Source organism: Papilio polytes, unplaced genomic scaffold (assembly GCF_000836215.1).
Source record: "Papilio polytes unplaced genomic scaffold, Ppol_1.0 DF823621.1, whole genome shotgun sequence".
NCBI classification, from domain to species: Eukaryota; Metazoa; Arthropoda; class Insecta; order Lepidoptera; family Papilionidae; genus Papilio; species Papilio polytes.
The window spans coordinates 1,045,964-1,073,284 of record NW_013525583.1 but is presented as its reverse complement, the minus strand read 5'-3'; the positions used below and the strand labels follow the sequence as shown (position 1 = coordinate 1,073,284).

At 32.9% G+C, this 27,321-nt stretch overlaps 1 protein-coding gene and 1 long non-coding RNA gene across 4 annotated transcripts in view; one reads left to right on the top strand and one right to left on the bottom strand.

The window, feature by feature from the left end:
• The first annotated feature begins 6 nt into the window (after window positions 1–6).
• Window positions 7–3,335, top strand: LOC106104476. 2 transcript variants are annotated; one of them, XR_001225673.1, is made up of 4 exons: window positions 7–805; window positions 1,341–1,510; window positions 1,920–2,074; window positions 3,041–3,335. It is a non-coding gene; the product is annotated as an uncharacterized LOC106104476 (long non-coding RNA). The 2 variants fall into 2 exon arrangements; XR_001225672.1 differs by having other exon boundaries at window positions 7–1,032.
• A 1,616-nt stretch (window positions 3,336–4,951) lies between these two features.
• Window positions 4,952–27,321, bottom strand: part of LOC106104490 (FK506-binding protein 2) — a 34,880-nt gene continuing 12,510 nt past the window's right edge. The window contains exons 2-4 of one of the 2 annotated variants that reach the window (XM_013284557.1): window positions 9,327–9,415; window positions 6,581–6,834; window positions 4,952–5,822 (exon numbers count right to left, since the gene is read on the bottom strand). In XM_013284557.1, the coding sequence (XP_013140011.1) occupies window positions 5,640–5,822; window positions 6,581–6,834; window positions 9,327–9,415 (526 nt within the window). In that variant the 3' untranslated portion in view covers window positions 4,952–5,639. The remainder of the gene's footprint in view (window positions 5,823–6,580; window positions 6,835–9,326; window positions 9,416–27,321) is intronic. The other variant, XM_013284558.1, reaches the window with a different exon arrangement.

Sequence of the window (27,321 nt, the reverse complement as noted above, 5' to 3'; positions counted from 1 at the left end):
CCGTAGCGGGACATGGTATTGTGGTTTTTGGCCTGAGTGCTGAGTTTTGCACCAAGGCATTTTGACGACCTACGAGGCGTGGGTCACGTATTTCGGGTATGGCCCGGCGGGATGTTAAATAAGTTTCCCAGATTTCGGGGTGTTGAGCTTTAAGGAAGTCCATGAGTTCGGACTCCATGGTGAATAATTTTGATGTGTAGGTAAATGACACGTGTAAAATAGATCCACTAGTCCCGGCGCTTTAAGGGCGCCGGGCTGAGTACCTAGCTTTAGCCTAGTGCAAAAAGCAGGGGATTTTTTTTTAATTCAATATATTAGGTATTAAGGGGAAAATAAATGACACTAACTTACGAGGGGGCTCGTTGCGCCATCTACATAAGACTAGCACTAAATTTAACAAACAACGCTAAGCCCCCCTTGCGGGAGGTACAAATGGCCGTATCGGCCACGCGATGACGTCACTGACACAACTGCACAACTTTTTTATGCTTTTTCTTGGAACGACCAAACAATGGCCCACAGTAATTAGGATTTTAACATCAGACAGTTATGGTCCCCTTTGCAGATTGAGTCACTAAATTCTTTGTAATTATCTTTAATGAAGAGTAAAATGGATAAAAGTAAGTAATTAGTTATAAAAGTATGTTTGTGGAAATAAACCTAAAAACGTTCTTAGATATTTCTTGTTCTAAATATTATGTATATTATCGGTTTGTAATTTGCTAAAAACGAACTGGGAAATCCCAACAAACTGGGTTAAATAAGACATTGGTATGACCACTCTCCGTAGACGAATTATCGAAGGGTAAGTACATCTTTAGTTCTGATATCAATAACAATTTTAATAAAACCAACACTGATCATAAAAAAAGTCATTGAGTAAGGAGGTCTGTAAATGTTCACAATCTAAATAAAGTAAGTCACCAGCTTATGTGATGACGTGTGGATGATCCCAAGGGTTCTCGCGAAAGATCAGCGTTGGTACTTCAATAGGAGCATCCAGCATTTATAGCTGAGCGAGGGCCCAATCCGGTCAGCATTGCAACGCTAATTTTAAATATTCTTTTTTTTTTTTTTATTTCATTAGTTATGTTTCTCATTATTTTGTGTTTAATATTTTTTTGTTCATAATTGTAGTGTTGACAAAGGATTAAACATTATTTTATTTATATTTTTTATTTACGTACAAATTCTGCATGTTTTTGCTGTTTGTGTTCATAATCAAACAAAAGTGTACTTATATTTCTGTAATTTGATATACAAAAAAAAACTCTTTGCAGTTTTAATTACAAGGGCATTGGGTTAATAACAATTAATTAGTAAATGTTTTCTGATTTCAGGTGCGAAGGAATTAAATACCAGCAGGAACACTCAATCTATGGATGCATAGGAATAGAAATTGGACAAAGACAACAGTCATCATTCTGTATATTTTCAAAATAATTTAATGTATTCTAGAAGGAAACTACAAAATTATCATATAAAAGACTTCATGACATCTGGATTTATGGTATGTACTTATTTAGTAGTTCCCAGTGTGCATGAATTTAGCTGAACTTTTAATTCACTTAATAAGTATTACTAAATGTTGATAAACATATGAAAAAGATCCTACAGTAAAGATTTTAAACATTATTAAATATGTTGTGTTTACAATTTATATCAATCATTGTATCATGTTTTGTAAAATAAACTGTCCCCATAAAGACTGCTATGGCAAATTTTCTAAAATCCAAATTGATTTAATATCTTAGCACAAATAGCTAGGCTTTGTGCAATACCACATACACAATTATAGGCCTATAGGCAGCAAATAAAAGTTCCTGACTATTAAATTTGAATGAATAATATAATAAGATTTTAGATAATTTGTTAGTTCACCATTGTAAAATCATAATCTTTAATTCTTTAATTTTCAGGTGCAAAGAAATTTTAAGAAATTAATATGAAGATATAATCAATGGAGCATAGAAAAAAGAATTGTGAACAGCATACAATAGCATCATTTTCTCTACATTTTTTTAAAAACTTCCTTCTCAGTGTTACTTTATGCCAATAGATTATCTTCAACTAGGTATGTGGTTATCATCAATTTAATATAGAATAATCTAAAATCACATTGGTACATGGCGGGATTCGAACCCAAGACCTGTAGATTACAAGTCAAGTGTTTAAACCACTGAGCCACCGACGCTCTGTACCCGCCATGTACCAATGTGATTTTCGATTTTTCGAATTTTCATATGTACATAATTTACCCGACGTTCTTACGGTGAAGGAAAACATCGTGATGCAACCTGCACGTATCGGCGAAGAAATTCAAAGATATGTGTGAAGTCGACCAACCCGCACTTGGCCAGCGTTGTTGACTATGGCCTAGTCACCCCTTACTTAGGGTAGGCTCCGAGCCCCTCGATGGGGACTTATAGTGAGCTGGTGATGATGATGATGAATCTAAAATCAGTTTATACTCTTACTGTACACATGATACCAATTAAATTTTGCAGTCATACTTATTCTAATACAGTATAAACTCCATGTAACGTCCCTCGATTTAAAAAAGGACGAAATAATTACTTCTTCTTCTATCTTCGCCTTTTCCCAGTTATTTGGGGTCGGCCTTCCTTGTCCTAAGTCATGTTTGGACAAGGAATAAAGAATTGGCTATTGGTTTTACGGCCGGTGGCCACCCGTCGCCAAGGTGGGGTGCCAACCCTTTTGGAGGAACCGACCGTCGTGAACCTACAGGTTCTAAAATAATTACTGGTGCAGCAAAAGACGTTAGACAAAAATAATACATGCAATAACGTTTAAATAAGATTATTTTTATATACGTAACTACTAGATAACTACTAACAATATTTTAAAACAATTTTTTTTCTAGTTCTAATTTTTCTTATCTCCGTTTAACGACTTCTCTCTATAACGCCATAAAATGAATAGTCCCTTCAGTGTCGTTATATAGAGTTTACATTGTATTTCAGCTTAAGTATATGGAAGAGAAATAAATTTTAAGCTATATTAGGTTATTCTGTTGCAGATGGATGATTGGATGCATCTCTTTGAAAGTTATATCTCCTGTAAATATCTCCAAATAAACATTGAATGAAGAAACCGCCCAAGCAACACTAGCTGCTGTTGCGGCTGCGGCTGCGGCCGAGTGTCGCCGCGACATCGGTGCGCCGCCTCCGCCTCCGCCACCGCAGACAATTGCGATTCTTTGAAATAGTTTTACTTGTTGTTAGTCTAATTAAGATTAATTTGACAATTTAGTAGGCATGAATTGAAAAAAATGATACAGTAATTAGGGATTATCATTTTTTTTTCACAAATAAGTTGGGATCGATAGATAACTATATTAAAATCAATAAAACGTACTGTATTTTTCATTCTTCTAAAACATTTTTTTAAATTGATAATTATTGTTATGGAAATTTTCAAGGAACTGTATGTCAATGAATATGTTTTGAATTTGTAAGTCTTATAAAAGTTTTAATTAAGTAAATTGACTTTTTTTATTTCAAATTATTTCCTAAGAATATGAATAATACAAAAGTTTAACTATAAACAACGACATTCATCTAGATTTCTTTGCTATGTTGGTACCCTTGCAAAACTTGTTCGACATGTTGGTTGCATTTAAAATGTCCTCCATCTTTTTCCTGCGTTTTCTTAATTAGATACAGATTAAAAAAAGGAATGAGTCCCGACTCTTATGATCTTTGACTAACTTTTCATTTGAACCTTATTATACCGTTTTTGTGTATGTTTCCTTTAAAATCTACTTGTGGGATCACATCACAGTAAAACACTTCAAAAGTGAATTCCCTTTAAAAAAATCAATTAATTACTGTGGATGTACTGTGTTTTGGCTACACAGCCTCCAAAAAGCTCTTTGCAATAACGTAGCGTTTTAGAACTTGGGGAGGGAATTCCAAAATAGACGGTTTAATGTGTTTTCGCTAATCATGTTATAACTATAGTGTGTGTAAATAATTTAGATTAGTTTGACAATTCATTTCAAATTTAGTAGGGATGGGTTGTGGAAAATCAGTCATGAATCTTATCGATTTTCGATTTTTACTCTTATAGAAGTTGGAATCGATAGATTTATGGTTATAACTTATGAATTAAAAAAAAAACTGTTTTCTCAAATTTATGATCATAACAAATAATGAGAGTAAATCAATGTTTATTACTACTACAGCTGTACGTAATCGAATTGGATTTCGCTATTATTTCTGTCATCGCTTCTACACTATAATCTAGAATACTAGAATTGTCCTATAAATTAGTTAATAAGAAAATAATAATTTTAGTTGAGTTCGATAATTTCTTAAACCGAATATCGATAGTTGAAAATTGTTCGCTACGCGTGTTGGTTTCGTCACTAATACCTGTCTATTAATTATGCATTTAACTTCATACAAATTGAATTCGATACTTCATATGCATTTATCAAACTAATCTATCTTATTTAGACAAACTATAATGCATGCGGTTGGTATGGCATGTGTGAACAGGAACAAGTATCACGCATACTGCCATATAGACTGCTTTTACATTAAAGTTTAAAATATTTCTTCAATTGGTTGGATAAGATACGAAATGAGTATATTAGAGGAAGTTTAAAAGTAGCCCCAGTGGTTGAGAAAATAAGGAGTAAAAGGTTAGAGTGGTATGGGGCATGTTATGAGAAGGGATGAATCGCATGTAACAAGAAGGATGTTAGTTATGAATGTGGAGGGGTACATCGGTAGAGGTAGACCTAGAAAGAGATGGATGGATTGCGTGAAAGGTGACATGATCAAGAAGGGAGTGATGACTGGGATGACGGATGAAAGAATGCTTTGGAGGACGAAAACCCGGTGCGCTGACCCTACGGGAGTAGGATAAGGCAGGGGAGATGATGATGAATTGATTGGGAGATTAGGGAATAAGAAAAAAGCAGTTTTAGGCAATAAGTTTATTGATATACTGTAATGATTTTAATTTGATTTGATTATTGAATTCATACATGAAATGCATTTTAAACCAGCGATACATTTTTATTACAGATCAGTAAATGCATTGTTATTATATTAATTCCATTGAAGTGAGATTTTGGCAACTTGACAATCCATCTTAATGTTACATAATATTGATTCAGTCTTACTTAATCCAATATGGCGCCGATAAATGGATTTATTATAAAGACGTTTTGGTACGAATTAAGATTGTAAACAGATTCCGAAAGTCAGATGAATGAGATACTTATGCTTAACAGCTTATATCGTTAAAGGTTATATATCCCAATAAGTCATAGTATATTATAGATATGTATAAATGTAATCAGAAAAACATACAGACTCTAACCTAAATTATAACGAACTCATAGATACACCAACAACTTAGAGAAACTAAGTACAATCGTATCAACAAATATTTTTTTTATTAAACACACATCTGTATAAAAATAACATAAACGTACTAATTTTTTTAATTAACTAAATTATAAAATGATAACGAAATTATATATAAAAACGAATGTTTAAAAAAATTGGAATTTTTAAAATCGATTATTATTATTAAAAGTCTTATATTCCGCATCCAATTAGAATAATATTGAGTAAGGAAGCGGCTAATTCTAACGACAATGTTTATAGCTCGTCGTGCTTTGGTCCAGAGAACTCTTCATGGCTGATGAAGCCATTCTTGTCCTTGTCCTCGTGTTGGAAGATCTCCTCAACAAGCTTGTCGTGGCTCTCGAGCATCTGTTTGATATCCTCGCTCATCTCCGCGCCATCGGCGGGCACCATCTGTTTCTTCAAGTATTCGCTTACCTGTAAATTAAAATTCAATAGGTTAATACAAATAGTACTGTAAATATTAGTTAGATTTAAAAAGTGAAATGATATCAGATAAAACATAACTTTTAGAACCTTATAATAATATACTTTATATAAATTAACTATTATTATTGAGTTGCAGAGAGATGACTAGTTTCGTCAAACTGGGAACGGGTTCCCACGGGCTATTATATAAACGAGCGGATTAATACAACTCAGAGTTAGGGGAATTGAAATAGATTTAGTTTAGTTAGTAATTGTATAGAAATAAGGTTAAGTATATAATATTTATATTTAGCACAAAGGGATAAGTTAGTTAAGAGTTTGATAGAATGCTACTAAATCTTACAATGGATAATTAATGGACTGGAATAAAAGCAGCCGATGACCTGGTCATGGTAACAGTACACTGGAAGATGGAGCCAAAAAACTAGTCTTTGTGCCAATAAATGAGGAAGACCTATGTCCACCAGAAGACGATCTAAGGCTAAAAGGACTACAAATTTCAGTAGAGGTCACAATAGTTCATAAGAAAATACTATTATGTTTTAGTTTGACTATAAATAAGACAATTTGCGTTTAAAAAGTTAAGTCTACTAGCTATTCCAGATAGTTTGAGATAGTAAATAAGAAGAATGCAAATAAAAATATATACATTTGCTATAAATAAGCAAAAGTTAAGAAATATCAGCGAGAGTGGCAAGGATGACCTATACCCCCTTCCTCCACCAAAGAAACCATCGGGGACTGACCTCCTCGCGCGATAGTTCTTTGTCGCCGTCAGAGTCCATTGCTTGAAACGCTAATTCTATACTCACTTCTTCGCGGGACAACATGTTATCCTTGTCGCCGTCAATTTCCTTGAACACGTTGGTGGTTGGTGGGGAATCGCCAATGTGGATCAGCTCAACTTCGAAGTAGAGAGTGGCGTGAGGGGGGATCACGTTACCGGCCCCACGTTCGCCGTAGCCGAGGGACGATGGGATGGTCAGTTTACGCTTTTCTCCTGCAAAAACAGATTATTTTATTAATAATTTTATTTCATGCTTAATTTTTAAATTCAGTTAGGTATTTATACTCTGTATGAAACAGTAAACATATTCCAATCGCCATCTAAACAATAGAAGATGTTTTTAGATTGTTATTGTGATCTATAGATTGGTAAAATAATCACCGGTTTCAGACCGAATATTGATTTCGTATGTAGTTTCAAAGTGGATTAAAAATAACTAAAACATAAACATAAAAATAAAAACATTTCATGTTTTTTCTATTTGATTTGTTATACTTAAATTCAAAGCGAAAATGTACAATTTCATTTTCTGACAGCACAAAGAAGTCGCCGATAATTCTTTTAGATTGAAAATGGACCTTTGATAGCAGTCCATGTGAGTGTCATATTAGAAGAGTTATTTGTTCACTGTTCACTGTCTTTTGTCCTACACAAAGAATATCGAGTTTAAATATTATTGAATAACTTTGATCTTATATAACAGCGGTTATTTGGTTATTTTAAAAGATCTGTTACAAGAGTAGACATACTATTTCGTAAAATAATATTGGTTTTCAAGATAAACTTAATTAGGATGCAAATATACTTCGTTATTTCTAAGATGAATCCAATTTTTCTCCAACCTTTTTATACCACTGTATATTTCGTCACGCTGACGATAGATGGAGCCCTAAGACTAAATATCCAAATTGCATTATGAAATAACAAAATCGTACGTAAAAAGTGTCAATTGAATTGAAGTCGGTTCAAAATTAACCACGAACATTATAATATTTAAGTACGGATTACAAATCTAATTATCGTAATTGTAAATGTTTTACACAAAACAATTGTTGCAATAGCATTAACGAGATCTCATTAACTCTTTGTATCACATCAGATTATTCCGATGAAAACATTGGAAACATTTTGTACTACGCATAAATTACTAGAGCGGTAATTAAAGTGTTTCATTGATATTGGATTGTGATAATACCACGGCTGCGTATCCGCCTATAGTGTGTCTAAATAATTTAGATTAGTTTGACAATTCACTTTAAATTTAGTAGGGATGGGTTGTGTAAAATCAGTCATGAATTAAGATTCGATTCTCGATTCGATTTTCGATTTTTATTCTTATAGAAGTTAGAATCGATAGATTCATAGTTATAACTTATGAATAAAAAAAACACTGTTTTCTCAAATTAATAATGACCATAACAAATAATGAGAGTAAATAAATGTTTACTACTACTACAGCCGTACGTAATCGAATTGGATTTCGCTATTATTTCTGTCATCGCTAAATTCTCTACACTATAATCAATACTAGAATTGTCCTCTAAATTAGTTGATAAGAAAATAATAATTTTAGTTGAGTTCGATAATTATTAAAACCGAATATCGATAGTTCATAATTGTTCGCTATGCATGTTTGTCCGTCACTACGATACCTGTCTATTAAGTATAGCATTACCCTCATACAAATTGAATTCGATACTTCATATGCGTCATTTATTAAACTAATCTATCTTATTAAGACAAACTATAGTCGTTTGGATCCAGTATAACTCTAAACTACGAATCAATACGAAATATGTTGAAAATTTCATTAAAGCTGTTTGTAACTTTGTGTGATTTTTTGTTTTCCATTTTAAAAACATCAATGCGGAATTAATTTTAGTTACACAGTCCAATATTAATTGAAACTAAAGCAGCCTCGTGTCAGACTTTATTGTGCAACTTTTTATTACAACTTTAGCATTCTAATATTTAAAAACTCATGACATTTTGAAACGTTTTAACATGCAACATTGATGTTGAAATAGATGCAACAAAAATCGAATCTATTTCAAAATGTTTGTGTTATTTTTAGTGCACATTTAACTTTTAACCTTTAACAGTTAAAAACAAGATTTTTTTATTTAATTATGAAATTGATATTACAGTATAGGTTATTACAGAATAAGGGAAAAAATCTTGGTTGCAATAAAAACTGTACTTTTGTTTGTAGACTTTTGGCAACAATATGCATTTGTTAATAGCTGCTTGATATCCTTCAAATATCGTTTGTTTTCACTACAATTGTTTCAAATCAAATCCCAATAGTAACTGATCCGCGTAAACCAATTATAAACCGATCAACGATAAATTAATGATACCAATGGATTATTAAACCAGCGATAGATTACATTAATCATAAATAGATTTGATTTTGATTGATATTCCCTTTTAGAACTAAAGAAGTGCTCTGTGCAAACCCACACGGGGCATTTCGTAAATATTCTCGCTGCAAATGGCCACATAAATTTTGTACTCGTTTAATATTTAACGCAATACATTTATCTAACAGGGAGCTAGGAGTTAAGTGTTTGGTAGTCTCAGTGCATTTGAACAAAAAGCAATTAAACAGTAAATCGACTTTAATAGATTTATAAATGAAAGTAGGGTTGTTTAGTTTTTTTTTCTATAGTAGTGTAGAATACAAGTGTAATACGAAAACTTACCGACACACATGTCAGTCAATCCCTGGTCCCATCCCTTGATCACCTGACCCACGCCAAGTTGGAATGTGAACGGTTGGTCACGGTCATAGCTGGAACAATAAAAAAATTCCAATAAGTCATATGTATTTTTAACATATTTAACATCGAAATAAAAGTAATGACAGATTTTATAGAGTAATCTTTAATGTCTACATTATGTCCAAGTGAACCATACAAGGTAAATACTACAGTTAATGTTTTACTAATTAACGAGCTATCGCCCGCAAACTTTGTTAAATTGTGGAATAATGCGTGGAATTGAAAAGATGATCGTCTATAACAATCCAGCGTGGATCTACTTTTTACCAGCTACCTTCCGGTTAAAGTCCCGTCCACATCGGTCCACCGGTTTCAAAGATAGCGGTCCCGTCGCCATTTTGACAGCGCGGAATTTAAAAAAAAGTAGCCTTTAATATGCCTGTTTATGTCAGCTACCCTCCAGATCCCCTCGAAATTGGCCCTAGCCTATTTTTTATCTTAATATTGTGTAGACGAAATCGTGGGCAACAGCTAGTGCTATATAATAGCACAGACTGCAATAATTTGCATACACAATACGTAAGTTATATTTATAGGTTGTCCATATATTTGGACAATGTGATCGGACCATCAGATAAATCGGCTCGTAGAATAACACTATTACATAGGCCTTTGTCCGCAACTACAGTTTTGCGTGCGGTATCGTGCGGTGCATATAAAATGTCGCAGTATGTTATGAATACCCACAAATGAAGCTGTAATCCATAATTCTTCAAACTTCAATAAAAAGAATAAAGTCGTGTTTATGCGTAAATATTCACTCTGTCATTTCTTCGAAATGTTTTTAACCAATAACTTAGGTTATTTTTATTTACTTCTAAAGACTTATGAATAGAGTATATCTAAAACATTTTGTATCTAACGGTCGTCGTCCTAGATGACTTTATTTAGTTTTCGCTTTTAAAACTTTTGTATCTATTAAGTAAATTATTAAGCAACCTGCCTTTATCCCTACGGAGGGTAAGCACAGTATGTGTCTTTTGTACGTTTCAATCAGTTCTCATATCTGAATTTACTATCTAGAAATATCCTATTTCACACATTCTTTGTCTTCGGTCTTCCCCTACCTGCAGCTATACAAATTTATTTAAAATACTTCTTTGTTTTTGTGACCATCTACCAGTAATCTTACTAATATTATAAATGCGAAAATTTACATGGATTGATGTTAGAAGCCTAAACTTCTGAACGAATTACGATGACATTTGCCATAGATGTAGAGAATGGAAGAACACATAGGCTACTTTTTTAATTCCACGCGCACGGAGTCGCTGGCGAAAGTTAGTGTTTATTATATTGATAAAATAAACGTAATCGTGTAACAAGTCAACTTATTCATCATTGTATTGTTCGAGCAACAGATATTGTGTACATAGAATGGTTCTTCAATTTATTGTCAATGGGGTGTACTTTACAAAGCCCTTTATACAACCGACAAGGGCAGTTATGTCTTATTTGTCTCTTGCACTCGGATTGTTACAGTCTGTATTTGATATAAATGGAAAATTTAATTGTCAGTCTACAAATATTTGCAATACATTTGAATTAATTGTACTACAGATTAATTAAGTAACTAATTATTCACCTATCCTTAAATCGTAATCCACTTGCCCTTTATCCCTTAAGGAGGGTCGGCTCAGTATGTGCTGCTCTTCCATACATCTCTATCAGCTGTCATATCTGAATCCACTTCTTTATTAAGCATATCCTCTTTCACACAATCCATCTAAACTTTCTTCGGTCTACTTCAACCTTTGTAGCCATCCACATTCAATCTTAACACTTTCTGGTTTGTGTCCCCATCTCGCATAACAACTCCATACTACGCTAAACTTTTGTTTCCGGATTTCTTAATTATCCTTAAATATAAGCACCTTTCAACTCTAATTTTATCAAGTATTTCCTTTCTAAAATCTATCTCTTATTAGCTTCATTTAAATATTTCTTTCCACTAGATTGTGAACTCATGCACACGTTTAGTAATAAATAGTAACAGATGGCGCTAGTTATAAGGCGACTTTGTATCTCTTGCATCGTGTAAAGAATATTCATGGATAGTTTGCTAAAATATTGTTATTTCTTAATGTTTTACATGTATACAGATTGCAGCCAATAACAGCTTGCGAGAAGCTTGAATTAAATTTCAGTTATATTTTCACTAATCTTAATTTCTTGTTTTAATACTTTAGAGAATAGAGACCAAAAAATTTAAATTGTTGACAGTTAGCTTAGTATTGACTAACGAATAAGAAACTTTGAAAAGCAAAAATCTTTTTAATGAAATCTGTAAAGTACAGATCTTTACAAACTCGTTCACTATTTCTATAGTGAAATTCAATTAAAAAATCTATAATTAGTTATCTTGCGAAAAGACAATAGATTTTTATAAAGTAAACGTTGTAGAAATGCTCCCGTTGCCTGCTTATTAAACTAGCGAGGGTGTTTTAAAAGAAAACTTTAAATTGAGAAACAAAGTTCCTTAGAACTTGGACGGAGACCGGCGATTGCTGGTGGACAACTGAAATGCTCTATACTAACTCAAAGGCTCCGGCATTTTATTGGCTTTTGACGAGAAACCTATTAAGATAATTAAATCAATAATTTAATATGTTCCTTTGTAATTATAGATGGGATTTTACTCGTATATGCCGGAGCGAACATGTTACCATTCGTGTAAAGATGTTAAATCGGGCTCTTCCACAGTTGCTCAAATTAAAACAATTGCCAAATCGATTTACATAATTAAAATAGAAAGTTTAATTGATTCGAATAATCGACTTTAAACGCATCCTTGTGTTGCATAACAAAGCGTTTAGTTCAGTCACATGTCTAGACCTGACGTTGTGAGTTTCGTAATCGGACATTAAAATATTAGATTACTTGTTACGTTAATAGTTTCGTAATATCGATAAATTTAATTGTCATTTAATACGAATAGATTTCTAACATCTAATGATTATGTTACCTTTATCCGTTTTAATATCTATGAAAATGAGAAACGTAAGTTTGCGCGACATTTTAATGTGTTATGTAATTATTGTGTATCTGTTGTTTATTTATGACTGGATTTAAAACGAAATTGAGATTATAATTAAAATGTTGAAATATTTAAAAGTTTCTTTAATTTGTCCAATCGTTTATGCTGTATTTTTTGCTGAGATTAGTGGCAGGTGCAATTTCATTTAAAAGTGCGCAATAGTTATGTCGAATTCATTCGTTTTTCTGAATGAGAATTTAAAAAGAATTTTAATCGAGTCACTATAAAGCAGTCAGGATTCCAAAAGTGATTATTTTTTAATTCATTTCGCAAAGATTATAAAGATAAAGGTAGCTTCATTTTTAACACAGTTTACATATATTTTATTTATACAAGTAATAAATTATAATACTAAACAATAATTATAAATTTTACAGAGATTTACAGATTTACAACTAGATCTAAATATATGTAATTTTTGTTATTAAAATCAGTTGCTAGATTGTTAGATACGCTAGCGGTTACTTTTCATGAACATTATCAAAAAGATCCAATCACGTCACCATTGTGTTCCATTGAAGTCAATAATCGGACAAAATGCGCCCGCGCGCCCATTATATTCACCCATTAATTTCGAAACACCCCTAAAACATTATTTATAGTGTACTTTATAGTTGTTATACTCTTATATTTTTGATATTATTGGTTACTTTAGAATTTTATTGTAACAGAAACATTCTTTTAATTGTTTAGTCACCACCACCATCACCACCAGCTCACTATAAGTCCCCACCGAGGGGCTCGGAGCCTACCCTTATAAGCGTTGACTAGGCTATAGTCAACCACGCTGGCTAAGTGCGGGTTGGATGACTTCACACATATCTTTGAATTTCTTCACTTCGATATGTGCAGGTTGCATCACGATGTTTTCCTTCACCGTAAGAACGTCAGGTAAATTATGTATATATGAAAATTCGAAAATCACATTGGTACATGGCGGGATTCGAACCCAAGACCTGTAGATTACATGTCAAGTATTTAAACCACTGAGCCACAAACGCTCTTAGTTTTTAGTTTATTGTTTATTGATTTTCGATTATTATTTTTATCTTTAATACAGTTGATTTTTACTAGTTAAATGTAACGTTCGAGATAAGTTAAATACAAATCGTAACTGATAGATTTATTTTTTGTATCCGCTTCTAATGTGATACTTATCTAAAGAATTACACGTCATATGTCGGGTACGGTGAAAGTTCGTTGTCAAACAATGGTTTTCACTCCGTTTGTGTCGACCCGCTCTTACCATTTACTTTCGATTCGCAAACGAGCATCATTCACTTTCCAAACGCAGTTTTGTCATATACCAATATACGTATAATTCTGTTATTATTGAGATATACATTTTTGTGACATGTAATATGTATGTAAAAGTGTATAACGCTCAAAAACTTCGAATGTTTATAATAAATTTAACATCTTTGCTTGTAACCTCCTCGAATGTCACTTGTTTTCATTCCATTCACAACATATGTAGCTTGACCAGGCATATAAAATCTCTCGCCTTCCTAACTAATTCCTTTCCACGCATTAGAAAGTGATATAATGAAGGTGGCGTAAAGCGAATCGAGTCCAGGGTTTTTATGTCCTCGGCCAGGCCACATTACTTCTTGCTACCAAAAAAAATATATTTGTATAACCCTTTCTAGTTTTATACAAAGTTATCCTTAGTTTAGTAAAGATTGGGTTGTCTAAAGTTTATTATTAACACGTACTTCCGGATAAGAATAATGTAGTAGATACGATTGTAACTTTAACTGTTCAACTTCATGAAGAGATTTAGAGACATTAAAATTAAATTGAGTTTCCTTACTCTTCAGGGATGATATTCTAGAACTCGTTGTGATAGGAAGTAAAGTTGTAAGAATATAACTTTTATGGGCTAAGCGCACAACGCGAGGACTTCTTCAAAAATTTATACGCCCAGGGAAGAGAATACAAAATGAACGCACTACATTGTAAATAAAATTTTAACAAAGTCAACTATTCACTTAGGTTTATAATATCACCAGCTTAACTTAAAAAACTTAAATGTAACATATACCTTTTCAAATACATATACGATTAAAAAATAAAACAATATCTACAAAATCATTTTTCAAAATAGTTAATTATAATAATACTAGCTTTCGCACGCGTCTTTGTCTGCGTGGAGTTAAAAAAATAAAAGCCAAATTTCATCAAAATCCATTCAGCCGTTTAGGCTACAAACTATAACCCATCCATCTATCTAAATTTTCGCATTTATAATATTAGTATGATTTATTTAAGTGCTTGAGTATTGCAGGTTCAAAATAATCAGATATTGTACGGGAAGTACAAATTACGAGTATATCATCGTCACGCTCATGATCGCTGACCACAAACACAAGGGTAATTTAAAAATTACTCTAGACCTATTAGTTCAACAATTTTAAATGAGTCAATCCGTTTTATAGTTCAGAACCTATGATTTATAATTTGTAGTAAAATAATGAATATGCCAAGGGATGAAGGTTACAAATTTTAACCGAGATAAAAAGCGAGTTAATTTTTCTTTCAAGATACGAAGTATGAATCCGCTTTTATAATGTCGCTAGCCACAGACGCGTTAATTAATTTTTGTTTGCACCTTCCCGGCTTGTTGGCTCGTATTAACAAAGAACTTTGGTGTTCATACAAAAGTTTTCACGAATTCATACCTCCAAAATAATAATTCAAATAATAAAATTCGTATGATTAAAATAAAGTCTTCTTTTACTTTCGTAATCAGTTTTAATTTCAGGCGAGTGATTAGCTCCTTGCGCCCTAGACCTCTGATGTGGCTGCCATCTTTGATTTCGAGGCCTAGCTCCGTTTGATTTTAGGTATCGTCCCCGAAAGTAAAAAAACAAAGGAAGTCTTTTAACTGGTAAATCTGATTATCACACCTTTGTGGTTAATTTAGCTAATTAAGAAATGTAATGCGATTTAAGTTGGTAATATATTTCCGTATATAATAATGGTAATCTCTAATTCATTCAATGACCATGAATAAATTTTATACAACGTTTTTACTTTAATCTTTAAAGTGGCCTAGTTAAAGTTAAATGGCATAGAGAGCCAAGAACCATAAATAACTATTTTTATAAAAGCTGCGTCACGTCCTGTACGAGGGCAGCGGAGCGCGCATGCTAACGTTGAATTTTTCACACCCCACACCCCCAGCCGCAACCCCCTTCCCCATCGTACTTAATAAAATATCAGACAGACTTCGTCACATCTCAAAAATATAAAGTTTACTTTTTCTATTTTATGTTTAAAACATTCCACTCCTTGAAGTTATACTCCTACATGCTCTCCATTTATATGTCTTTGAATTGATCAAGAAATTCTATACCGAAACTGTTTCAATACTTCAAATAATTCTCGTATTTTAATCAAGTTGCAATCAGAATAAAGAGTTGATTTTGTTGCTATGCAGTAAGGTGAAACAGTAACGAAAGTTTTAATTTTTTTTGGCACCGATATCAGTTTGCGGCTATAAATTCAGAATGAACGAGCACTTCTAGAAATTTAAGCCGTCTACGCTTTGTAAAATATTCCAACGGCACTACAATGTCAAGAAAATTACTTACACCAAGTTACTTGACATGTTTAAACTAAGTTATATAAGCATGAAAATTTAAATACATACGTACAGTAAAAAATAAAATTGTATTTGCTTTTTGAGCTTACATTTTTATAAGGTAATGAAATATTTCGATGAGTTCAGAAAGTTCATCAATTTAAAATTATTTTCGACATGAACGTTGTCAATTTAGCTTAATGTGTTTCTGTTATGATTCGAGCTTTTCGGTAATCCTTTGATGTTGCCTCGCGCATCACGGTTACATGCTTTTATTTGCTTTCATATTATAGACCCATTCAATTAAGAGCTTTAGTATAATTTAATTTCAAGTCTTTGAAAGTACTGCTACTAATTGTGATATGTCCTAAAAACTATAATCGATTAATCGATTGAAAAAAGTTAAAATCCAAGTATTAATACCAGTGTTTCTTTTTAATTTTGTATACTGCATAGATAAAGTCGTAATTCTTAAATAAAAAGATTTTTTTTAGGGCGAATAAGATAATGCTTTTGACCACGATCTCATCCTCATATTAGACCACCACCATCTTTTGTTTGTAATTAACTAATGTAAATGGAGTCCATTTTTTCTACGCAAAGTTTGCGCTGTTCCTTTAAATATTTCTTCATTATTAATAACAGTAAAGTAATCTGGTTGTGACTATAATAACAGAATGTACATTACTTCAACAATTTTTAATTAATTATTTTACCAGTTTTAATATTTTTAACGCACAAAAGAAATCTCAACAAGTTTAATTCGTGGATAGGTGCATTTAAATAAAAGCGATCCTAAAACATAATAATGTTCTAAACTCAAAAGAAAATAAATCTCATAAAGTTCACTTTTTTGTTATCCGACAAATTACATAAACAACTTTTCAAACTTTCACGTCACGAATACAAGTTCAATAACAGAAAAGAAGGGAGCTTTCAATGCAAAACTTCCATATTGCAAAGATGTCTAATCACGATGCGCTTTTGAATTACATAATAAACGTTTATTCTGTCTGCAAGGCATTGGAACGAGATTTCAACAATCTGAAACTTTAATTAATTAAGCATAAAAGCTCCAAAGAGGACACTTTTGAAGTCAAGTACGGATTTCTATCATTCGCAGTCTTCCTTATTTATTTTCGTCTCGATTAAAGTTATTGTGTACCAAATTGCTTAATTTGTTAATTTGACAGCAAGGCCATATAAAGGATTTGTCAATTTATTTTTAAAACAGCGCCGAGACGGGGAGTTTTTTTTACAAAATAATAATTGATAATCCGGTATAACTATAACGAAATGTGGATTAAAATATCAACTGATAGTATGGGAAAGTGCTACGTATTGTACTGACCACCAAAACCACTAAATGTACCCAACAACATGTTCAGAATCAATAATAAAGACAATTTGGTTGTTATTAAATCAAGCTGAAAGCATCATAATCGCGCCTCGTTCTGCGCTGCAATAAATTTCAATCTGTTGATATTGTTGACACACACAACGTCAGACGGGCGCTACAAATTTCTCCGAAGAAACAAAATGTGGCCTCAGTGACAGGAACAAAATATCGTACATCTTATTTTATAAGTTCCTTTATACTTTTATGGTTTATTTCGCGTGTCTGTCTTGTTGGATATTTATTTTATGAAACACTAGCTTTCGCCCGCGACTACGTCCGCGTGGAATTAAAAAAAACGAAAGTGAGTAGCCTATGTGTTCTTCCAGACTATCCCCTACACCTATATCAAATTTTCAAATTCAGCCGTTTAGGCTACAAACTTTAACAAACATCCATCCATCCATCTAAACTTTTGCATTTATAATATTAGTATGAGTATTATACATAAGTTAGATATAGATTGTTTAAGTAGGATGAAATTAAGCTTAGATGAATGCCTTTTAGTGTTGGACCGAAATTGATTGTTACATGTCACTGTATTTCTCCAATGAAGCGAGCAATGTAACACCCGGTTCTAATTGGCTCTACCATTATTGTCGGATCTCCTTACCCATTAGTGCATCTTACATGTGAATGCTTCATCTAATACAGATTAGAACGCAGTGCGCATTAATCACTAATTAGTTGCTTTGTAACAATCACGTAACCGTGATAACAGTATATGGGCGTTAATTAATTGTATTTCTACATCTGTTAATTATTAGCCTAAAAGCGTTTTGATTATTTTTGTCAGTCTGATTAGCTTTATCCTCTTCGAACAGCGAATGAATGGTTTAATCAAATTAGATAATTATATCCATTGTATAAGGTTCACTATTCTATGAAGAGATGCAATTTAAAATGAAATCGACGAATAACAGTTTTGGTTTTATAAATTTAGTAATCAATTACTATAAGTAAAACTATATATGTAAAATTGGAGTGTTTGTTTGTAATATGAAAAGAAAAATTCCAGTATTCGTGAAGATGCTTTGCTGATAACGAAAATCGAATTTAAAAAATATTTGTCTGTCTATCTGTCCGCTAGCCGCGTCAGCTCCGGGTAATCTCCAAAATGGCTCGGCCGATTTCGAACGGATTTTCACAGAAGGGTAGCTGTCATAGACGAGCATATTATAGGCTACTGTTTATCTTAATATTACGTAAACGAAGTCGAAGGCAACAGCCAGTGCTTAATAAGAATGCAATTTCTCAAACACATTAACCAAACGGACATTTTTAGTTAAAGTAAGTACCTTTGTTTCAAAGTAAACTGTGATTTTTAATAGATGGCTATACAACAAAAAGATGGTATAACGTATAAGATGGATGGTACAAAGATGAATTCATAATATTAAAAATAGCTATATAATTTGCTAACCGGCAAGTGAAATTGTTATTTCAAAATATTGTTTGAGTATTTCGTTACTAATTGGACAGCTGAGACTCACGGAATCATACGAAACTTTTAATAGGAGCAAATTTTTGCGAGTCTAGATTTAGTTTTTGGGCACGGATGTTATTTAACCTGCTGTCGAATTGTGCATAAAAACTCACTCAAGCTATCTATGGCTATGCAGTTTTAGTAAATTTGAAAATAGGATTTTTGAATGAAGAGTTAAAAATCAAACACAAATCGTATTGTGGACAAAAAGCTGCCTCGATAACGTTGCTATGAATTTTTAACATAACCGTTAGTGTTGGAAGCAGATGTTCACCGACAAATTCACAAAATAAGGATGATTCATTATTTATATTTACACCTTGTTTTTGCTACTTTACGAGGTTAAGAGACATTGTTATACTTGCAATCGATGTCTATAAAAGTAAAAAAGCTATTTATACTTTATTTTTTATCCCCTTCGTATAATTGTAGAATGGTGTCTTTGGTTTCTTATTCTTATCTAGCGTATAATAAAAGTTAATTGTCCTAATTGCTAATTTTGAGCGTGCGCACAGTCAAACTCTCAAACAACTGTTTAGTCGGGCTTTAACTCGTGTGAGCTTATATGGTGTGCACACTGCTCGATTTTTGGTTGTGCGACTAAACAATTGAAAATCGATAATAGTGCAACAGTTGTGCGATATTTTAGTCAAAGGTCTGCGCCCGCTCTTAAAGTTTTTTTAAAGGAATGTTTTTATGCATCTCAGTCCCTGTTACATTAAATCTTACTATTATTATAAATGCGAAAGTTTAGATGGATGGATGTTTGTTAGAGTTGGTACCCTGAACGGATATCGATGAAATTTAATATAAATGAAAAAGATACTTTGGAAGAACACATAGGCTATATATTTTTGTTTTTGTAATTCCACGCAGACGGAGTCGCGGGCGAAAGTCTATTCATAAATTCGTCTCGAATATTTAAGTTATGGTGTTATAGAATTTTAAACTATTTTATTCAGATTCCATCTCTATTTTAAATCGAATACAGCGGATATAAAACTGAATCGCGCCGAAGTTGTTTGGTCTGAGACAAAGTTTCTGTTAGATCTCCGCCGGCATCAAATAAACGTGAAATGAGCAAATCTTTATAAATTGAAATTGTTTCCTGAATATTTCGAAATGCAATGATAAGTAAGATAAAAACTTTTTAATAGAAATGCAATAGGAAATTGTAAATTATAACATTTTAAAGTTTAAGCTACCAAAATCAAATATTATTTACCTAAATTAAATCCTTTTATAATATCTAAACATTTATCTATAAGTAGTCCTAATATAAATTGTTTCTTAGATATGGGATTTTTATTTAAAAAGTTTAAAGCTCCATAAATTTTTCGTTTACGTCTCGTATTTTTATTATGACATGGTCACTGTTTCAACTTTTATCTATAACATGGTTTTAGAATTTCTATTGTCTCCAAGTCTCTATTATTGGACAATTTCCCAAGCGTCTTCAGTGTCTGACCGTTTGAACGTTATTTCATAGTTTACTGACCGCTTTTAGTCTCTAACAGTATTACGGGGAGGGACACCACAAAGAGTCTCAAAGACACTCGATAACGTACACGACTGGCTGTCTCTAAGTGTCCTTTGCCTCAAGTCGTCGTTTTACTGATGTAAAATTCGAAAAACAAACCCAACACATTTATGTATTTTAGGCAATTCAGGCGTTAATTCGCCTTACACTTTTATTAAACTGTGTTAAAATATCATTTTACAACGATTAATGCAAAAAAACTGTAGATACAAGACGAACACTATAAAGCCTAATAAACTATCTTATTGGCGCGTAACGAATCTCTTAGAGTGAACGCGTGAACTGTAATATATTGAAATCAGTACTAAATTTACCTTCCCTACGTTTTAATAAAACATCTCGTACAAAAACGTAGAGGATCCTTTGGATGTTTATGAGCGGTAGCTACATTACACGAGTTGAGCCGCTGCCCTCTTGCCTTACGTCAATAAAAAGATTCACATCTCCTTGGTAGAAGACTGGTGAAGCAACGGGAAAATATAAAACAAAGTTTAGTATCTACACATACTATATATTTTTTCAACGCCAGCCAGCTACATGCGAAATGTTATTTATTTTTGGTCAATGTCAAGTTAAATCATCAATACAATAGGTTTAATATTTTGTAATTCCCTGGATCCTTTCACTTTTAATGAATATAATTCTTTAACACTATAATAATTTCGAAATTATTTTATACGGGATAGAATTACACAAAAATCAACAAGAAAAGTTAACCTATGCGTAGCTGCTATATTTTCATATGAGCCACGTTCTTGCTTAACGTTCTTAAATATATTCTTTACAGACCCGACACGTACGTACCAGCAGTATGCACGCTAGACCATCTTTGTACCAATGCATCTTCTAGACGTATTAATATATCATTTCATCGTAACTAAGCGAGACGGACAAATTGCTCACAACTTTATATAATATTTATTGGGTGGAAGGGTGCGCAATCAATCAACTGGGTGAAGCAATGGGCGCCCGTGCAATCCACAAGCGCCATCTAACTACCTCATAGTTTCTTAATTGGATATTTACTTCCAACGTTGCGTTAAAAGGTTAAAACTTAATTAAGATATCTACAAATATTCCTATAAATTCTCAGAACAAAATGAATAAATGTTATCTAACTGCTATTCAAATTTGAATAGAAACTGACTTCATATTTTCATATGCTCGCTTTCCGCCGTGTCGATTCCGTTTATAACGAGTTTGTAGTCGAGAATCTAGATAGTGCGAATCCTGTCGTAACTCAGTTGTTTTTAAAGATTAATATAAAATAGAAAACCATTATTTCTTCTATTAAATGTTGTCTTTATATCTAAATCAAATAATATTATTTCCTCCTTATGTGCTTTGATTGGAGTACTAAGTCAGTATGTAATTGAAAGTTCTACGTGAATAGTCAAAGGTGGATGTGCATCTCTATCTAGATTAGGGTTTAACTGCCTATATGTGTTTGTGTGTTCACGTCAATACACACGTCTGAAATTACCGCGACGTCTCTATCTCCAGTCGGTCTGTCAAGGTTCATTGATATTAAGTAAATTATACCGTATTTCGGTATCTTTGTATCGTTTACATGTTTTTTTTTCCAAGAATAAAATACCGGCTTATATTTGTACAAAATAAAAACATGTACAACGCCAAGGATGTGCAAAATAACCGTTCATCTTGAACATTTGTCATGAGCGGCTTATGTTAACTTAGTAGGGAAATGCGTGCGCTGGGAAAATGGCCCTCAACGTTTCAGTTTCAAACATTTACCTGTAAAGAAATATACGGGTGGATAAATTTTATATGTAATGGGATGTTAGACGACGGATTCTGTACGACGTTGCCTGTAGAAATTTGTTCCATCAAAGATAAAGCACTGACATGACATGTCCCTCACTTTGTCGTTGGAAATATTTTTTGTACATTACAATTTTTTTTTTTTCGTTCACATAAATTGAGACAAAGAATGACAATCTTTAAATTGAATTGAAAAACTCCGAATGAACAACAATGCCCAGGATCTTAAATCGTATAATGCGGGAATTTATTTGGAAGTAAAATTCATGTTACTTTTAATATGGATTTTCGAAAAAAAAAACTGTTTGAGAATCTGTACACAATAAACAACTAATTGTTTTCGCTCATTTACAGCGAATGATTTCCATTCTTTATTTCATTTTACGTTATACGAATAGTGAAGCAACGATTGGAGAGGGTAATAATAATTTGTTTAGCGCGAGGACCGACGACATTTGCGGTAGAGCTGAGGATTGCGCTCCAGTGTGGATAATGCGGTTTCTTAAGTCTCAGCTGCCGAGCAGGCGTCTCGAGAACGATCCACGAAGCGACTAGCCAACCGGCGCGTGTAAAAGTGCCCTTAATTATTTACACAGACAGCGCTCCCCGTAAACGCGTTAAGATCTCTATAGAAATACGGATACGTTAAATGAAAACAGCTTTTATTTCTACGTTTGTCCGACTGAAGGATACTGTTCTTCGTTTGTTTTTATAAATATTTTATAAACTATCATTCGATTAGTATTCCTCGCATTTGATTTGTAGATTATTAGTACAAGAAATCGTTCTCCTCTAGTATCCTCGTAGGAATCTAAAATGACCGGGAATTCTGAAGCCAATTGTCCGCAATAAAACAGGCAAAGATCGCGGCAACGAACACCGTTCGTGTATTATTCAGTGGGTTGTAGAGCTGGGGCACATGTGACCACCGACAATTCACGGTCCACCGCATACATTTGAAAAAGATCTATGTTTTACAACTTCATTTGCCTTACGTACAACATAATAATTGATGTCTTTTCAAATAAATTAATTCTTTATTGACGCTAACCGAGATTATTGATTTAGAAAGAAAATTATAAATCTTAGCAATATTACTAATACGACAATTTAGATTGATGGATGGATGTTTGTTAGAGTTTGTAGCCTAAACAGCTAGACGGAGAACTTGATGAAATTTGGCACAGATATAGAGGATTGTTTGGAAGAATAACAGTGGCTACTTTTTTTTTAAATTCCATGCAGACGGTGTCGCGGGCGAAAACTAGTTATATATATTTTTATAAAGACCAAGTTTCTATTATCTAATTTAATATTAACATTTTTCTTAGGCTGTAAGTTTGTGACGAATTTTTTAACAGACGGGAAAGGGCGGTTTTCAGAGTTTCATTAATTTAAGACACCTCGGCTGGTTGGAGCGTCGGCAAAACATTGTAACTAAGTGAAATATGTAAGAGCTCGGTAAGTTTTAATTCTGTCGATTCAACTTCTTGGATGGCGCGTGTTAATAATTCAGAGACGGGCGGGAGGAGACCGCATCGTTACCGGTACGCCAAAAGGTTACGGTTTACACAGATATACAGATTATCTGGAACGAGTAACATAATATACAAACAAAATAATAAAATGTAATAACTAATTAGATGAACAGAAATTGTTAAATTTTATATCGTAACTAAATGTGTTATTTTTAATTTAATGATATAATTTTTGCCAGATGCGTGATGTCATTGTTATATTAAACTTGTTACTTCTTTATTCTACTTTGAGATAACACTGTTGAGGTTTCACAAACATTATACGTCAATTTCCAAGTGTAAAAAGTGTTGGTAAATTACATTAGATCTGATTTCTTCATTCCATTCAAAGGAGTGCAGCAAAAAGTAGTTTTATAGACTCATTAAGACGTAGAAAGCTTTCAGTGCGTTTGAAAAACTAGCCTTATAAATGAGCAATCTTTAAAAGCGACTGTCAAAGCAGCATACAAAAATGGGGACTTTAAACAATAAAGTAATTATAAAAGGTGCTGTTAATACAGTTTTTTTCTATCACCACAAAAGACAGGCACTTCTCTGAGTTTTGTTTAATTAAAAGACAATTAGAAACGTCTAAGGTAAATCACAACTTTTTCTATCTCACTAATATTATAAATGCGAAAGTTTAGATGTATGGATGTTTGTTAGAGTTTGTAGCCTAAACGGCTGAACGGATTTCGAAAAAAGTTGGCAACGATATAGAGGATGGTCTGGAAGAACACATAGTCTAATCACTTTTGTTTTTTTAACTCCACGCGTACGGAGCCGTGTGCGAAAGCCATTTTTTTAAATAAATAGGTACCACAGAAATATCACTCGTTACTTTTATCATTTTCCTTTCAATATTATTATTGGTTTTTAAAAGTACTTGGTAAATTAATACGGAAATAATTATCTACAATTTATAGTGCGTGTTGCGAAAAGGCAAATAATTTCTGTTTAACCGGCGATATGGACAGTCCAATACAATATTTGTTGTCATGTGCTAACATATTTACATTGCAAAATATCATTGCCCGATCTAGTATTACCAGACCGAGTACTGGCTCAATGTATTTTACGACTGTTTCTCTAAGTTCTTGAAAGAAGCAAGAGATAGAACCATAAGACGTTCCCAATTGACTAAAACGATTTTTTTAGAGCACGCGCACCCACAGACACCTTTGATTAAACTATCGTACAACTGTGTCTCGCTTTGATTCCTATGATCTTATATGGTGCGCACTACTCGATTTTTAGTTGTGCAACTAAACAATTGAATTGGCTGCGACACGATCGAAAATCGCAGAACAGTTGTGCGATAGTTTAGTCAAGGGTGTTCGCCCGCTCTTACGTGTTAGATTGTTTCTATTGGTAAACTGATACATTGTTATTTAACTAATGAAGGTTAATGTACGATGTAACAGAATATCTTTTGCGATGTCACGAAGAAACAAGTAAAGGAGACAGGATTAGTAATAAGTATTTATTTACAACGTGATAGACAGAATTGAGCGTTATACAATGTCACGAGAAAAAGTGTTAATGACTTTGTTTCTAAGAGGTATCACATTTGAAGATCCAGTAATAAGGTGACAAAATAGACTACACTAGCTCTTGCCCACGACTCCATTCGGATGGAATTAAAAATAAACAAAGGCGAGCAGCCTATGTGTTCTTCCAGAAAACTTCTATGTATGTCTATGCCATATTTCACCGAGATCCGTTCAAGCGTTTAGGCTACAAACTCTAACAAACTTTCGCATTTATAATATTACTAAGATTAGTGAGATTTTATTCGATGTCATAAATAACTACTTCAAAAGTAGGTAGTTTGTTAAATAAATTAGTGAACGTGACTGAAACCTGCCTGGCGAAATTGGTTACCGTTTAGCAAACGCCGAATGACACTTCTAAGGAATCGTGTAACCAACGGACGCGGTTGATTGCGTCATAGATTGAAATTGGAAAGCTGGAAGGGAAATCTTGTTTACTTAGCGAATCTTCCGTACAGATCTTACTTTATGTAAGTCTATTTATTTTATTTATTAACCACAATATAGCTTTACAGTATCATTCTATATGTTACTATACTAATAAATCCAGCCAGCGTTATAAAGTAAAAAAGTTTAAGCGCCAATAACCTAGTGGTTTCGGGTACGGACTGCCGATCTTGCGGTCGATGGTTCGAATCCCGCCATTCGACTATTGTCGTGAACCATATCCTAGCGCAAGCCTAGAGCTTAGTTGAAACGGTTAAAGGAAATATCAGTACATTAACAAAAATCTACTCACATTTTAAAAAAAAATAAAAAGAAAGTTATTTTAAAAAATCTAAAAATACATGCAAAAAGATTCTAGTAAGGGTCATTAGTCAAGACCCGTGTAGAGCAAACATTGATTCATACACCAAGGGGCTCTTAAAACTGATGTTTTTGACTTCAGATACATCAAGAATCAAACACGTATGCCGCAATAAACAAGTATCGTTTCGGGATTGCGATGGATCGCTATATTTTTTTTTTCAGTATTAAATATTAAAAGGCGGAAAACCTCGCTCTGGCTATAAAGTTCGTCTGCTATGTATCACATGGGCCTTCCCAACCACCCGCAACCTATAATCTTATTTTATTGACTACGGTTGGATATACAGTCGTTTAAACGTCAATGGACAAGTAACAATACATTTATTTCGTCTACCCTCACATTGGAAGTATCACATGTTTAATTTGTTTTCATTTTTATAGATGTTGCTCGTGACTTCGTCTACGTGGAATTAAAAAATAGTCTATGTTATTCAGTGTTAACGTAGCTTTTTAATGGTGAAAGAATTTTTAAAATCGGCCCAGTAGTTTTTAAGTTATTTCAATATATAAAAATATAAAGCTTTCCTCTTTATAATATTAATAAAGTGCAGATAAGAAAATGCAGGACTTTAATATTCTTTAGGTTTATTGTAATTAATCTAGCATTTAAATAATAAAATTCTATCTGATATTTAGTTGGTAAATAAACATCAGAAAGTTAAAATGTAAATATGTTATTTTATGGTTATTTTGCAATGTATAATATAGGAGATATAGAATCATGTGATTGTATTTCAGAGTTCGGTGTAGTTTTAGTTTTTTCCTAGTAGACGTGTAGTTATCTACAATGATATAAAATATTTGCAAAATCTCTTTGAAAGTCGAGCTTTTCACAGAATGAGCAACAACTCATTCAAAACTTGAAATCTCCTCGCGAACCAAAGTATTACGTACACCTACTTAACTACAAAATTTATAATATCTTCTCTACAAGCATTAACTTTGAATGGAAAATTGTACGCAAGCAAATGATATTATGAGGTAAAGAAATTTTAATGATATTGAAACTTCACGAAACATGGCTTATTAGAAAGACTAATAAGGCGCACAGCAAGAAACTTACATTCAAAGATATCATGAATACGTTACATCTATACTATTATAATAAAGCGTAAACACACACTTCTTTGTTGCCTAAGATGTCAGCAATTACAGCATACTTTTGAATAATTCTCTTTGGAATTAAAAGCCCTACACTTACGTCATGCTT